Below are 15793 nucleotides of genomic sequence, written 5' to 3'. Positions count from 1 at the left end.
CCCTCTTGACATTTAATCTCTCCTGCCCTCCACCCTATCACAGACGTCGCCCCCTTTGTTCTTTTCCTGCCCCCTTTTCCCCGGCTCTGTGCTTGCTTAAAAGCTGTTCCTCGCAAACATCTTCCAGTTCTGATGAAAGGTCATCGACCAGAAACGTTAACTCGGTTTTACTCTCTCCACAGCTCCTGCCTGCCCTGTGTTTTCCAGCATTTCCTGGTGTTATTTCACTAAACAGATTTACCTGGTCGTTTGTCTCATTGCCATTGTCCTCGGTCCCTGCCACAAACTCCGTTCCCCAGCCACCGACTCCATCCCTCTCCCTAGAATCTGTCGGAGGCTGAACCAGACCGTTCGCAACCTTGGTGTCAGATTTGATCCTGAAACGAGCTTCTGACCACATATCCGAGCTATAACTAAGACCGCCTATTTCCACCTCGTATCTCTGTAACCTCCTCCAGCCCCATAACCCCCCAGATCTCTGCGCTCCTCCAATTCTGCCCTCTTGAGCTTCCCCGATTTTAATCGCTCCATCATTGGTGGCCGTGCCTTCAGCTGCCAAGGCCCTAAGCTCTGGAATTCCCTCCCGAAACCTCTCCGCCTCTCTAACTCTCTCTCCTCCTTTAAGACGCCCCTTAAAACCTACCTCTTTGACCAAGCTTTTGGTCATCTGCCCTAATATGGCTCGGTGTCAAATTTTGTTTCACGACACTCCTGTGAAGCACTTTGGGACATTTTACTACGTTAAAGGCGCTATATAAATACACATTTCTGTTGCTGTTGTTGTATTGCTGTTTGTGGGATCTTGCTGTGTACCAAAATGGCTGTCATGTTTGCCGACATTACAGTGGTGACTGACGTAAGAAAACTGCTAGGCACTTGGTCTAAGCATTAAACAAGGCTTAAATCAAATGTTTTTCAACATGGAGATCTAGTTGTGTCCTTCACTAGTTCCTGTTAAAGAATGTCCTGAGCAAGCTGGGCCCATGCCCGAGTATTTATACTCTCCCTGGACAGCGCCACCAGCAGCATTTCATAAGTCATTTCCACATGAATGACAAGATTCATGTCAGTGACTACACTTCAAAATCAGCACCTCCTGAGGACATGAAGGGCGCTATATATAAATGTCCCATAGCACTTTATAGCCAATGAAGTACTATTTGAAGTGTAGTCACTGTTGTAATGTGGGAAACACAGCAGCCACTTTGCGCACAGCAAGCTCCCACAAACAGCAATGTGATAATGGACAGATAATCAGGTTTTTTTTGTTATGCTGATTGAGGGATAAATATCGGCCAGGACACCAAGGAGTACTCCCCTGCTCTTCTTTGAAATAGTGCCACGGGATCTTTTTACGTCCACCTGAGAGGGCAGACGGGGCCTCGGTTTAATGTCTCATCCGAAAGACGGCACCTACTGACAGTGCAGCACTCCCTCAGCACTGGCACTGGGAGTGTCAGTCTAAGCTTTAACGTGCGCGAGTCCCTAGAGTGGGACTTGAACCCACAACCTTCACGACCCAGAAGCCGTGTGTGCTACCCACTGAGCCACAGCTGACACACCGGAACACTGGAGCTACTTTCCTGAAAGGTTCCACTTGCTATTAACGGTTTGACCTGATTTGGAAAAAGGGATGAGCCGCACTCAATTCTTGCGCTCTCTTCCCAAGGTTAATTATGATCAATTGATTTGATTTCATTCATTTTTCTTGCTGCAGCATAACTTCTAATTAATTAACTTCTATGTAACTAGCAGAAGGCAGAGAAAGCATCATCGGGATTTGTTGTCGACGGGAGCATTGATCACAAATGTACACGGCTTCTTGTTAAATATTAATCACAGATGTAATTGCTCAACAACAATTTAAATTGCAATTAATCAAATCGCAATTAGTCGGAGAATAATGGTTGGCTTTAGCGGCTGTTGTACGGTGAATAAAAATGATCCTCTTTAAACTCTAATTTTAATTATCAGTGGCCTGTGTTTTCTCCTGGACTAGTTTTGATCACCTAAGGGGGTTCATTAAGAATTAGGAGCAGGAGTCAGTCATACGGCCCCTCGAGCCTGCTCCGCCATTCAATAAGATCATGGCTGATCTTCGACCTCAACTTCACTTTCCCGCCCGATCCCCGTATCCCTCGATTCCCCTAGAGTTCAAAAATCTATCGATCTCAGCCTTGAATATACTCGGTGACTCAGCCTCCACAGCCCTCTGGGGTAGAGAATTCCAAAGATTCACCGCCCTCTGAGTGAAGAAATTTCTCCTCATCTCAGTCCTGAATGGCCGACCTCTTATCCTGAGACCCTAGATCTAGGCTCACCAGGGAGGATTTTCTCAGATTTTTCCTTCTCTAAAATTGTTCCTGGGTTTCTCGCCTCTCCCGAGGAGATCACCTGGTTCCGGGTGGGGTGGAGAGTGGATATATTGGGATACACAAGGTGGGGACAGGCTGGATGGACCAGAGGGTCTTCTCCATCGTTGCTCATAGGTAAATCACCGGGACTGAGGCCGATTGTAACGTTCCTGCAGCTTACCTGTCCGAGCTCAGCTGAAGCTCCACAAACCGAGGACCTTCCTGCTCTGTTGTGGTTCTGATGGTACATTGACCCGTTTTTTTTTTCCCCCCAACTATTTTGCAAAAATATCTTTGAACAGAAGAGATCCACGGTGGTGAAGTCTGGCAGTGTGTCCACAGCATCACTTGTACACACTGAGAGTGAAAAGCAAAGACTGGCATTTCTACAGCACCTTTCACGGCCACCGGACGTCCCAAAGCGCTTTACAGCAGTTTTTGAAGTCTAGTCACTGTTGTAATGTAGGAAACACAGCAGCCAATTTGTGCACAGCAAGCTCCCACAAACAGCAATGTGATAATGACCAGATCATCTGTTTTTAGTGATGTTGGTTGAGAGATAAATATCAGCCCGGGGCATAACTTCCCTGCTCTTCTTTGAAATAGTGCCACGGGATCTTTTACGTCCACCTGAGAGAGCAGACGGGGCCTCAGTTTAACGTCTCATCTGAAAGACGGCACCTCCGACAGTGCAGCACTCCCTCAGTACTGCACTGGGAGTGTCGGCCTGGATTTTTGTGCTCAAGTCTCTAGAGTGGGACTTGAACCTACAACCTTCTGACTCGGAGGTGAGGGCGCTGCCCACTGAGCCATGGCTGACACCGCTGAGCGAGCAACACACAGAAGAGCAGTGGAGGAAAAAGACCCTGGAATCATTTAAGAAACAACCGGATGTCACAACAGGGGGGTGTCAGAATCTTTCTAGGTGGATAAAAGAAGAAAGTCTTGCATTTATATAGCGCCTTTCACTACCTCTGGACGTCCCAAAGCGCTTTACAGCCAACAGGCTCAGCAAATTCTTCCGAGGCTACAATCTGCCGATGCTCTCCGAGCCCTCTAGTCTCGGCTTACAAACAGAACGGAGAAACATATTGCGGGTCGTGCTGTTTACTATCATTTGAAGATCTATCTCATGGTCATCATTCCTCAGGTCCTTTGTGGGGTGATGACTGTGCCAGGAATCTGTTACAAGACTTCCTTCTTTGGCTTGTGGAAGGAGGCGCCTGGCGACCACAACTCAAGAAGGGCAATAATTCAATTTGGAGCTTGCAAACACATCGGCACAGGAACTATTGCACAAGGAAATGTGTGTTTATTATTGCAGTTTCCCCCGAGTGAGGTGGCTGCAGGGGCTGAGAGCCAGGGAAAAGCAATAAGGAATGACGGTCGGCTTTTTCTCCCCTATTACCTGGTGGTCCTCAGCTAGTGGCGCTGGAAAGTAAGGGAACAAAGTGCCAATTCTTCTCACAGTTGAGTCTAGCAGCCTGGGAGGTGCCGGCCAGACTGAAATATAACTTACAGATAGCGTCAAAGCCACAGGTCTCTTCTAACACAGCCCTCACATACCTGGATCGTCCGTTAGGCAATCTGTCTCTCACCCCTAACCTCCAGCAGCTTTCCTTATCTCACTATTTTATTGGTATTCGAGGGTCAGTTCCCTTGTGAAGTTTCCTCCCTTAGCTCCAAATAAATCATCCTACTTGTTACGCAGCGAGCCTTTGGCTTCGTGGTAGGTGACTGAATCAGTCATTCATGAAAGAAAGACTTATGAAATAATACTGAGCAGCCTGCGGGTGGCGCTGTCCAGGGAGAGTATAAATACTCGGGCACGGGCCCAGCTTGCTCAGGACATTCTTAACAGGAACTAGTGAAGGACACAACTAGACCTTCATGTTGTAAAACAGTTGATTAAAGCTTTGTTTAACGCTTAGACCAAGTGCCTAGTAGTTTTCGTACGTCAGTAGGTATGAGTCAGAAGGTGCAGGGTTCGATCTCCTGCTCCAGACAGTCCAGGCGAGTGGAGATCGAAGCTCTGGCTCTGAAGTCTGGGTTGCCATCCAGTGGGATATTCGCATCTAATGGACGTCACGTTGTTGTATTGGTTACGTAGCGCCTTCTCACAATCTTAGGACCTCCCAAATCACTTCACAGCCACTGAAGTACTTTTTGAAGTGTAGTCATTAATAATGTGGGAGACGTGGCAGCTAATTTGCACATTAAGCTCCCACAAACAGCAATGTGATAATGATCAGATAATTTGTTTTTTCGCGATGTTGGTTGAGGGATAAATATTGGCCCCAGGACACCAGGGAATAACTCCCCTGCTCTTCTTCGAAATAGTGGCTGTGGGATCTTATACGTGCACCTGAGAGTGCAGACGGTGCCTCGGTTTAACGTCACATCCGAAAGACGGCACCTCCGACAGTGCGGCACCACCCGCAGTACTGCACTGGGAGTGTCAGCCCGGATTTTGTGCTCCAGTCTCCAGAGTGGGGCTATGAACATACAACCCTGTGGCTCAAAGGCGGGAGTGCGACCCACTGAATCATGACTCACACCGTGTGAATGGCCAGCAATTTAACAAATGGTGAATTAACACAAACAGTGAACTGGTTAAAAACTGCTGACACGAGCTCAATTACTGAGGGTATCTGCTGTTAATTCAGCTGCGCCATTCCACCGAGCTCTGTAAACCATCCCTATCCTTCCCAGGCCAGCGAAGATGTCTACTCAATGGAAACAGCAGAAAGATAGTAAATTAATCGGCATTCTTTCACAACGATTTAAAAAAAAACAGATGCAGGGAAGAAAGTTTCTGACGAGCCGCTCACCTCTCTCTCTGATCATCGTCATCCATGTTGGAAAGCAGCTGCGACCCGGCCAGCGAGAGGTCAAGGGCCGCCAGAGGGAGGTCGCGGTAGGCGAAGCTGACTAGTTGCACGGGGGCGACGCACTGGCTCTCGTCCTCTACCTGTTGGGAGATGATCTCGAGGTCCGACACCCCACTTTCCTGACCGAGCCTGCCAGAGACAGAGAGTAACGTAAGCACGGCACGTGATAAGGTTGGAACTCCTACGGTGCTCTTTTGGAGGTAGAGGCATGGATTTAAAACACAGGCGTTACGCAATACAAACCTTTCAGTCATCTCAGAAACGGTTTCGGATGTCACAACAACAATACAAAAAACGCCCAGGGTTATGTCAAGGCTGCTGACGTAATAAAACTCACTACGCACTTGGTTTGAGCATAAAGCAAGGCTTTAATCAACTTGTTTCAGAACATGGAGGTCTAGTTGTACTTCACTAGTTCCTGTCTTACAAAATGTCCCTGGGGTAGCTGGGCCCATGCCCGAGTATTTATACTCCTTGGACGGCGCCACCAGCTGGCCGTCCAGCGTTATTTCATAAGTAGTTTCTTGATGAGATTTATAACAGCCGCCATTTCACATTTGTTTCTCCCAATATCAACAATAACTTGCATTTATATAGCGCCTTTATCATAGTAAAACATCCCAAGGCACTTCACAGGAGCGATTATCCAACAAAAGTTGACACCGAGCCACATAAGGAGATATTAGGGACAGGTGACCAAAAGCTTGGTCAAAGGGGTAGGTTTTAAGGAGCATCTTAAAGGAGGAGCGAGGCGGAGAGGTTTAGGGAGGGAATTCCAGAGCTTAGGGCCCAGGCAGCTGAAGGCACGGCCGCCAATGGTGGAGCGATTAAAATCAGGGACGTGTAAAAGGCCAGAATTGGAGGAGCACAGATATTGAGGGTTGTAGGGGCTGGAGGAGATTACAGAGATAGGGAGAGGGGGTGAGGCCATGGAGGGATTTGAAAACAAGGATGAGAATTTCAAAATCGAGGCGTTGTTTAACTGGGAGTCAAAGTAGGTCAGCGAGCACAGGGGAGATGGGCGAACGGGACTTGGTGCGAGTTAGGACACGGGCAGCCGAGTTTTGGATGAGCTCAGGTTTACAGAGGTCAGATGTTGCTCCCATGTCACCCAGAATTGCTGTGTTTTACAGGAATTAAAATCCTTGCGTACAAGTCACGGAGGAAAGGTGACATCTACAGAGAAATGTGTGCGAGAGAACGAGGGACAGAAAGGAGCTGCAGCAGCTGATGTGAAGACCCACATCAGCACCAGTGGGAGGCACTCTTGCCTCTGAGTCAGAAGGTTGTGGGTTCAAGTCCTAGTCCAGAGACTTGAGCAACATAATCAAGGCTGACACTCCCAGTGCAGTGCTGAGGGAGCACCGCACTGTCGGAGGTGTTGTCCTTTGGATGAGACGTTAAACCGAGGCCCCATCTGCTCTCTCAGGTGGACGTAAAAGATCCCGCGGCACTGTTTCAAAGAAGAGCAGGGGAGTTCTCCCCAGTGTCCTGGCCAGTATTTATCGCAACCAACCAACATCATTAAAAAAAAAGCAGGGATGCTCTTTCAAAGAGCCGGCACAGGCACAATGGGCCGAATAGCCTCCTTCTGTGCTGTAATTTCTATGATCTGGTCATTATCACATTGCTGTTTGTGGGGCCTTGCTGTGGGCAAATTGGCGGCCACATTTACTCCATTACAACCGTGAATACACATCATTGGCTATAAAGCGCTTTGGGACGTCCTGAGGTCGTGAAAGGCGCTGTAGAAATGCTCACCACCACCTTCTCAAGGGCAATTAGGGATGGGCAATAAATGCTGGCCTTGCCAGCGATGCCCACATCCCATAAACAATTTTTTTTTTTAAGTTCCTTCTTTGTTTCTTGATACGAGGTGACGAGAATTGGGTTTGGCTGAAAATATTTGAGAATCGCCAGCCTAATCACTGCTCCTGTGTAATTTAAATAATGCAGAGAGACCCCAGTTGTGACCCAAACATAAAAGACTGCCCCAACACAAACCTAGAAGGTGTGATTCAACAGCAGCCAGAGACTTGTAATGGTGTAGTGGGTTATAATTGATGACAGGCAGCTTGAAATCAATTACAACCTACTACACTCCCGCTTGTCTATTATTGCTGAACACCGTTTCCACACGTAGTGGAATATTTAATTATAAAGTTACTTGCTTGCCTCAGCCCGAGATGTACCCGAGCAGCTGGCAGGAGCCACTACCACCAGCAGGGAGCTGACAGCCACAGGTTGGTCAGCAGCTCACTGCGATCACAAAGCTTCAGAGACCACGACGAGCGATTATTTTCCCTTCAGCCGCTCGTTTCTACAAGACCCAGTTCTGTCCGAGTCTTGAACGCAGCTCCCACACCTGAGGGTGGGGGGCCGGGAGCTTTTCCTGGCACCTCTCCTTCACTCCGAACAAGATACAAGGAAAGAAAAGAGATGTGCATTCATATATTTAGTGTCTTTCATGACCTCGGGATGCCCCAACCCGTTTTACAGCCAATGAACTACTATTTGAAGTGTAGTCACTGTTGTAATGTAGGAAACGCGGCAGCCAATTTGCACACAGTAAGCTCCCACAAACAGCAATGTGATAATGACCAGATAATGTTTTAGATTGAGGGATAAATATTGGCCCCAGGACATTAGGGAGAACTCCCCTGCTCTTCTTCGAAATAGTGGCCGTGGGATCTTTTACATCCACCTGAGAGAGCAGACGGGGCCTCAGTTTAACGTCTCATCCAAAAGACGGCACCTCCGACAGTGCGGCGCTCCCTCAGCACCGCACTGGGAGTGTCGGCCTGGATTTTGTGCTCGAGTCTCCGGAGTGGGGCTTGAACCCACGACCTTGTGGCTCAGAGGCTGAGAGTGTTGCCCACTGAGCCTGTTGGCTGAGAGATTCCCCATCTGGCGGATTCCTGGAGTTCCACCTGCCCCAAAGTCCTGCCATGACCATGGCCTGATTTTGTGGGGTTAGCCTCATTTAGGTTTTTAGGCTTGCTGCTGGTGGGATTCCGGTCTACCTCTGTGAGTTCAGCTCGGGGAGCAGGGCGGGGGGGGGGCTTAATCGCTGCTCAGCCTCGACGGCCTGAAGCGGATCGTTTACATTGTATTTTAAAAACTGCATAAAAGTTATGGGGCTCAGGAGTTGAATTGATTTGCCTGTGGTTGACTCATATTCCCTGTGAGGCCTTTAATTTTAAATTACAGATGTCGTATTTTATTAATGTCTGCTGAAAATCGATATATACATAATCCATCGTATTCTCTTTATCTATATACTGTGATTTGTTTAGAAAATTCAGTTTGTTAAACACGACCTGTCCTTTATAAATCTGTGCTGTCTCTGCTTATCCCAGTCTGACTGTTCCTGACTAACCTGTGCTAACTGTTTTTGATTAGCCCAGGCTGACTGTCCCTGATTAGCCCAGGCTGACTGTCCCTGATTAGCCCAGGCTGACTGTCCCTGATTAGCCCAGGCTGACTGTCCCTGATTAGCCCAGGCTGACTGTCTCTGATTAGCCCGGGCTGACTGTCCCTGACGAGCCCAGGCTGATTGTCTCTGGCATTCAATGGCATTACCATCATCAAATCCCTCACTATCAACATCCTGGGGGTTATCATTGACCAGAATCTTAACTGGACCAGCCACATAAATACTGTGGCAACAAGAGCAGGTCAGAGGCTGGGTATTCTGTGGCGAGTGTCTCACCTCCTCACTCCCCAAAGCCTTTCCACCATCTACAAAGCACAAGTCAGGAGTGTGATGGAATACTCTCCTTCTCCTGGATGTATGCAGCTCCAACAACAATCAAGAAGCTCGACACCATCCAGGACAAAGCAGCAGCCCACTTGATTGGACGCTCATCCATCATCTTAAATGTCCACTCCCTCCACCACCGGAGTACCGTGGCTGCAGTGTGTACTATGCACAATATGCACTGCAGCAACTTGCCAAGGCTTCTTCGGCAGCACCTCCCAAACCCGCAACCTCTACCACCCAGAAGATCAAGGGCAGCAGGTGCATGGCAACACCATCACCTGCAAGTTCCCCACCAAGTCACACACTATCCTGACTTAGACATATATTGGCTTTTCCTTCATCGTCACTGGGTCAAAATCCTGGATCTCCCTACCTAACAGCACTGTGGAAGCACCTTCACCACACGGACTGCAGTGGTTCAAGAAGGCGGTTCACCACCACCTTCTCAAGGGGCAACTGGGGACGGTGCTATTTCTGGCTCTTGTGCAGTCGATGGTCAAGGTAAACTCTGATTGAAAAGCCATCGACCTGAAACGTGAACTCTGTTTCTCTATTCCATAGATGCTGCCTGACCTGCTGAATGTTTCAAACATGTGCTGTTATTATTCGAGGTAAACTCGTTGGAATTGCTAAGGCCGGCACCCAAGAACAAAATGAGTCCCAGCGGATCTGGTAAATTTCCTTTGCCAAAGCCACCAGTTGTATAAGACCCGCGTATCGGGAGCATTGAATGAATATAGAAACGTCTGTTGACCATCAGGTTTACTTCTGTAGGATTACGTTACCTTGATGGATGCAGAAGACATTTGTCCCCTTCCTGATGGACTCAACCTAGTTTTTTTTTCCTGAGAGGAATGCGGTTGTGGTATTTTCTAAAAATGTGCCCCCGTCCCCTCTTCCTGGGTGCCGGCCGCATCTGGTATTTCACCCAAGTTTCACTGGTGGGGGAGTCTGTTAGGGTAAAATTTGGTTTAAGGGATATAAAGGGGTCCTCAATATTTGACCGGTATAAAACTATCTGAAAGGTACCATTTAGTCTTGTTAGCTGGAAAGCAAACGCAAAGCACCATGGGATACTTGGCTATATTAACCCTTTTAGACTAACATAAATAGAAATTAGCTGACATTCGGAAATGTTGCTTGTAATTACAACCTGGTAACTATTTAGAAAGAGCCTGTTCTTGGAAGAGGTAAGGATACAAAGGCACAATTAAGAAATAGCAGCAAATAAGACCTTGAAGAAGTATTCAGCCAGCTGCACAATTCAATGCGGCTTTGTCCAGCTAGCCATGTCGCTGCTGGAAAATACTTTCCCACACCGATAACAAAAGTAAGAGATAGCTCATGAATATGAAGCCTCCTACAGTCAACAAGTTTTTTACCGACGTATTCAGGGGTACTCGAGTTCGAAGGGCAGGCTTAGTAGTTGATTGATCAACCATGTAAACCAATGAAGTATCAATATTCCCATGTATACACCCCATTAGTAATAAGTGGCTGTTGTCTAATAAACTGTATAAACTAAGCTGTATTGTCACTTTTCCTCTGAGAATGGTGCCTCCAGCTGGGGGTGGCTGAGGTGGTTCTCCCGTGTGCACTCGTAATAAACTATTGATCTGGGATTAACACCTGAGTCTGTTAGTTCTGTTTTACCATCCAGATTTTCCTCGCTTACAGAGTCTAAGACAAGGGGACATGACCTTAAAATCAGAGCCAGGCCATTCAGGTGAGAAGTTAGGAAACACTTCCTTCACGCAAAGGGCGGTAGGAGTGTGGAACTCTCGCCCGCAAAAAGCAGGACATGCCAGCTCAATTAATCATTTAAAATCTGAGAGCGACAGATTTCTGCTAGACAAGGGATACGGAGCCTAAGGTGGGTGGGTGGAGCTATAGGATACAGATCAGCCAGGATCTCATTGAATGGCGAATGGGCTCGAGGGGCTGAATGGCCTCCCTCCCCCCCCGTTCCTATTCTTCAAGTGTGAGCTGGAACAGTGAACATCAGCCAGCGAATCAACAGGCCAAATCTTGTCCTCGTCCACAGAAGTGTGCTTCGCTGGCTAACTGCCTGAAAAGCCGAGCCCTGACTGAATTTTTAAAAAAATTGTTAATTGCCAGTTCCAAGTTGCCTTGAGAAGGTGGTGGCGGGGCCGCCTTGTAGCAACCTGAGAGGCCACTTCCGAAGGGAGTTAAGAGTCAACCACATGGGTGTGGGACTGGAGTCACATAGAGGCCCAGACCGGGTAAGGACGGCAGGTTTCCCTCCTTATAATAAAGGACATTAGTGAACCTGTTAGGTTTTTAACAGCAGCTTCATGGTTAGTTTTACGTTCTTTATTATTTATAGATTTGTTTCATAAACTGAATTCAAACTCTCAAAGTGCCGCAGATAGGGATTTGAGCTCACACTCTCAGGACTATTAGTCCTTCTCTTCTTCTTAGGCAGTCCCTCGGAGCCGAGGATGACTTGCTTCCGCACTAAAAATGAGTTCTCAGGTGACTGATGAGTCCAATGTGGGACCTACAGTCTCTGTCACAGGTGGGGCAGACGGTGGTTGAAGGGGCGGGTGGGTGGGGTGCTTGGGTTGATGTGCGCTCCTTGCGCTGCCTGCGCTTGGCTTCCCGCTTGCTCCCGGCGAAGAGACTCGAGGTGTTCGGCGCCTTCCCGGATGCTTCTCCTCCACTTTGTGCGGTCTTGGGCCAGGGATTCCCAGGTGTCGGTGGGGTTGTTACACTTTTTCAAGGAGGCTTTGAGGGTGTCCTTGAAGTGTTTCCTCTGCCCACCTGGGGCTCTCTTGCCCCAGTTACTATTATTATTAGTCCAGTGACATAACCACTACACCACCGTACCCTTTGATTTAGCCTCTCAGTAACTCGGTGAGGCCAATTGAAGCACCTCTACCACCATCCTGATTGAGGTCAACTAACTTGGCCGGAATGGGGATTGAACTTGGGACTCCCCTGGATCTTCAGGGCTCAGTATCACGTTGGGCGGCACATTTCCCTACTGAGCCTGTGACAGAGCACTGAAGTGTTTTAACAACGGTGAGATTCTCCACTCGGCTCTCTTATCATCAGCTATCCTCACGAGGCACATTGAGTGTGTCTAATTTCTCTCATTATGGGACGTAAATTAGAAATCCTGTGGCTGATTATTATTCAAGTGGTTGATTTGTTCTTGCTGCGCAAACACTATCTGGGCCTGGCGCCTGGAGGCTGGCCAGAAACTCCAGAATAATGTGCTCCGGGGCCTATTTAGACATAATGAAAATGGGTAAGTTGGACATTGTCTCCAAAGGAGGGATGTTCTCTTGGCTCTAACTGTAGAGGAAAGGTGAGAGATAGAGTGTGAGAGGGAGAGAGACAGAGAAAGAAAGACTTGCATTTCTACAGCACCTTTCACGACCACCGGACGCCCCAAAGCGCTTTACAGCCAACTAAGTAATTTTATAATAACAGAAAACGCTGGAAAAACTCAGCAGGCCAAGCAACATCCGTGGAGAGAGAAACAGAGTCAATGTTTCGGGTCGAAACCCTTCGTCAGAACTGAGAGAAAAGGCTAACGGTGGCATAGTGGTTAGCACTGTTGCCTCACAGCGCCAGGGACCTGGGTTCGAATCCGGCCTCGGGTGACTGTCTGTGTGGAGTTTGCACATTCTCCCCGTGTTTGCGTGGGTTTCCTCCGGGTGCTCCGGTTTCCTCCCACAGTCCAAAGATGTGCGGGTTAGGTTGATTGGCTATGATAAATTGACCCTTAGTGTTAGGGGGATTAAATACGTGGGGTTACGGGGATCGGGTGGGATATGTGTTGGTGCAGGGGTTACGGGGATCGGGTGGGATATGTGTCGGTGCAGGCTCGATGGGCCGAAATGGCCTCTATCTGCACTGTGGGGTTTCTGTGATTCTGTGAAATGAAACAAAAGGCCAGTTTGGGGGCTGGGAAATGGGGGAGGGGATGAAAGAAGAGACATTAAGAGATATTCAAGGCGAGAAGAGATGGTAATAGGACAGGTAAAGAGACAAACAATGGCTCTAGATGAAGTGTGAAATGCGCTGGCAGAGTGAGAGACAGCTGCCATGTGGGAGAGAGGAAAAAAAGGGAAAAGGCACAAACCAAAAGTGTGGATAAAAAATATAAAAATATAATAGGGGCCGAGGTTATGATCTGAAGTTGTTGAACTCGATATTGAGTCCGGAAGGCTGTAAAGTGCCTAATCAGAAGATGAGGTGCTGTTCCTCGAGTTTACGGTGAGCTTCCGTGGAACAATGCAAGAGGTCGCAGACGGTGAGGTCTGAGTGGGAATGGAACGGTGAATTGAAATGACAGGCGACCGGAAGCTCGGGGTCACCCTTACGGACTGAACGGAGGTGTTCCGCAAAGCAATCGAAGTAATTTTATAGAAGTGCAGTCACTGTTGTAATGTAGGAAATGTGGCAGCCGATTTGTGCACAGCAAGCTCCCACAAACAGCAATGTGATAAGTGACCAGATCATCTGCTTTAGTGACGATTTCAAAATACTGCGGATGCTGGAAATCCGAAATAACAACAGAAAACGCTGGAAAAACTCAGCAGGCCAGGGCAGCATCTGTAGAGAGGGAAACCGAGTTAACGTTTCAGGTCGATGACCTTTCGTCAGAACTGGAAAAAAGCAGGAAAAGGAACAGATTGTGAAGCAACTTGGGGGCTGGGAAAAGGGGGAGGGGGATGTTGGTTGAGGGATAAATATTGGCCCCAGGACACCGGGGAGAACTTCCCTGCTCTTCTTCGCAATAGTGCCGCGGGATCTTTTACGCCCACCTGAGAGGGCAGACGGGGCCTCGGTTTAACGTCTCATCCGAAAGACGGGAGGGCAAGAGTGAGCGTGAGATATAGTGTGAGTGAGATAGGAAATGATTAATAGTGAGTGAAATTGAGATAGTGAGAGCGGGAACACTGGTTAATTTTCATCTCCTCAACAGGAGGGCACTAAGACTTATTTATTACCTCTATTACTACCCCAGCTAAGATCAGTAACCTCCGCATAGACCGGGGATCGAACCTGTGTGCCTCAGCTGATCACCCTGCAAACCCACTGAGCCTTTCGGGGAGGCTCTACACCCTACTTTTATGAGTCCCTTCTGAAGCGGCAGACCTATTATCCAAGCTTTTGTTACCTCCAGACTTGTCTATGCCAATGTTCTCCTGCCTGGCATTCCGTCTTCCACCCTCTGTAATCTTCAGCTCATCCAAAACTCTGCTGCTCCGTGTCCTAACTCGCACCAAGTCCCGTTCACCCATCACCCCCCACCGTGCTCGCTGGCCTACATTGGCTCCCTTTAAACCCGCGATCTCTTCCACCTAGAAGGACAAGGGCAGCAGACGCGTGAGAACACCACCACCTCCAAGTTCCCCTCCGAGTCACACACACCAGCCTGACTTGGAAATATATCGGCCGTTCCTTCATCGTCGCTGGGTCAAAATCCTGGAACTAACAGCACTGTGGGAGTACATTCACCATCTGAAAGATGGGAGGGCGAGAGTGAGATATAGTGCGAGAGTGAGATAGGAAATGATTAAGAGTGAGTGAAATTGAGATAGTGAGAGCGTGAGCACTGGTTAATTTTCATCTCCTCAACAGGAGCGCACTAAGACTTATTTATTACCTCTATTACTACCCCAGCTAAGATCAGTAACCTCCACATAGACTGCAGCGGTTCAAGAAGGCGGCTCACCACCACCTTCTCGAGGGCAACTAGGGATGGGCAATAAATGCCGGCCTTGCCAGTGACGCCCACATCCCATAAACGAATAAAAAATAACTTTGGCTCTCTGTCCGGCAATGCCAATGACTGTTAAATTCTCATCCTTGTGTTCAAACCCCTCCGCGCCTCACCCCTCTGTAACCTCCTCCAGCCCCACAACCCTCCGAGATCTCTGCGCTGCTCTGATTCTGGCCTCTTGCGCATCCCTGATTTTCATCGCCCCACCATTGGCGGCCGTGCCTTCAGCTGTCTGGGCTCCAAGACCTGGATATCCCTCCCTAAACCTCTCCGCCTCTCTCTCCTCCTTTAAGACGCTCCTGAAAACCGACCTCTTTGACCGAGCTTCTGGTCACCTGTCCCAATATCTCGTTATGTGGCTCGGTGTCAAATTTCGTCTCATAATCGCTCCCGTGAAGCTCCTCGGGAGGTTTGACTATGTTAAAGGCGCTATATAAATGCAAGTTGTTGTTGTTGAACAGCTGTCGTTTCTCTGCTGTTTCGTATTCGGCACAAAGTCTAAGGTCTGTGGCTGGGATTGTGACTGGTTAAATTGAGCAACGATTGAGCATTTTATTTTGGCTGAGGCAACCTCCCAAAGATAGCGACAAATGCTCAGAACCCACGGCCGCGGCGTGCCATCTGCGGCTCCGAGTGTCCCTTGCTGCGCAGGCCTCGCCTCCTGTTCAGTCTGGGGATTGTTCCCAGTCTCTCAGATGCCTGTTCCAGCACTAGTGGCCCAGAATTTGGGCCAGTATCACTAACCGACGTCACTATTAAAAAAAAAAAAGCACACATTATCTGGTTCTGTATCTCATTGCTGTTTGTGGGATCTTGCTGTGCACAAATCGGCTGCTGCATTTCTCTACATTACAACAGTGACTACACTTCAAGAAAAAGTACTTAATTGGTTGTAAAGCGCTTTGGGATAACCTGAGGTCAGGAAAGGCACTAAATAAATACAAGTCTTTTCTTTTCCTCCCCCCCTGCCCCGACCCCGAGCAGCAATCCTCTTTGAGATGTCTGAGAAAAGTTTCATTGAACG

At 48.4% G+C, this 15793-nt stretch overlaps 1 protein-coding gene across 1 annotated transcript in view; it reads right to left on the bottom strand.

Annotated features, from left to right (window-relative positions):
* Window positions 1-15793, bottom strand: part of tmem266 (transmembrane protein 266) — a 148228-nt gene that overhangs the window by 65115 nt on the left and 67320 nt on the right. Inside the window, exon 3 of the mRNA XM_085972319.1 lies at window positions 5186-5374. Coding sequence (XP_085828445.1) covers window positions 5186-5374 — 189 coding nt within the window. The remainder of the gene's footprint in view (window positions 1-5185; window positions 5375-15793) is intronic.

Source organism: Somniosus microcephalus, chromosome 32 (assembly GCF_052327205.1).
Source record: "Somniosus microcephalus isolate GS21.2 chromosome 32, FLI_Smic_1.0, whole genome shotgun sequence".
Taxonomy (NCBI): Eukaryota; Metazoa; Chordata; class Chondrichthyes; order Squaliformes; family Somniosidae; genus Somniosus; species Somniosus microcephalus.
This window is presented reverse-complemented; position numbering and strand designations above follow the sequence as displayed.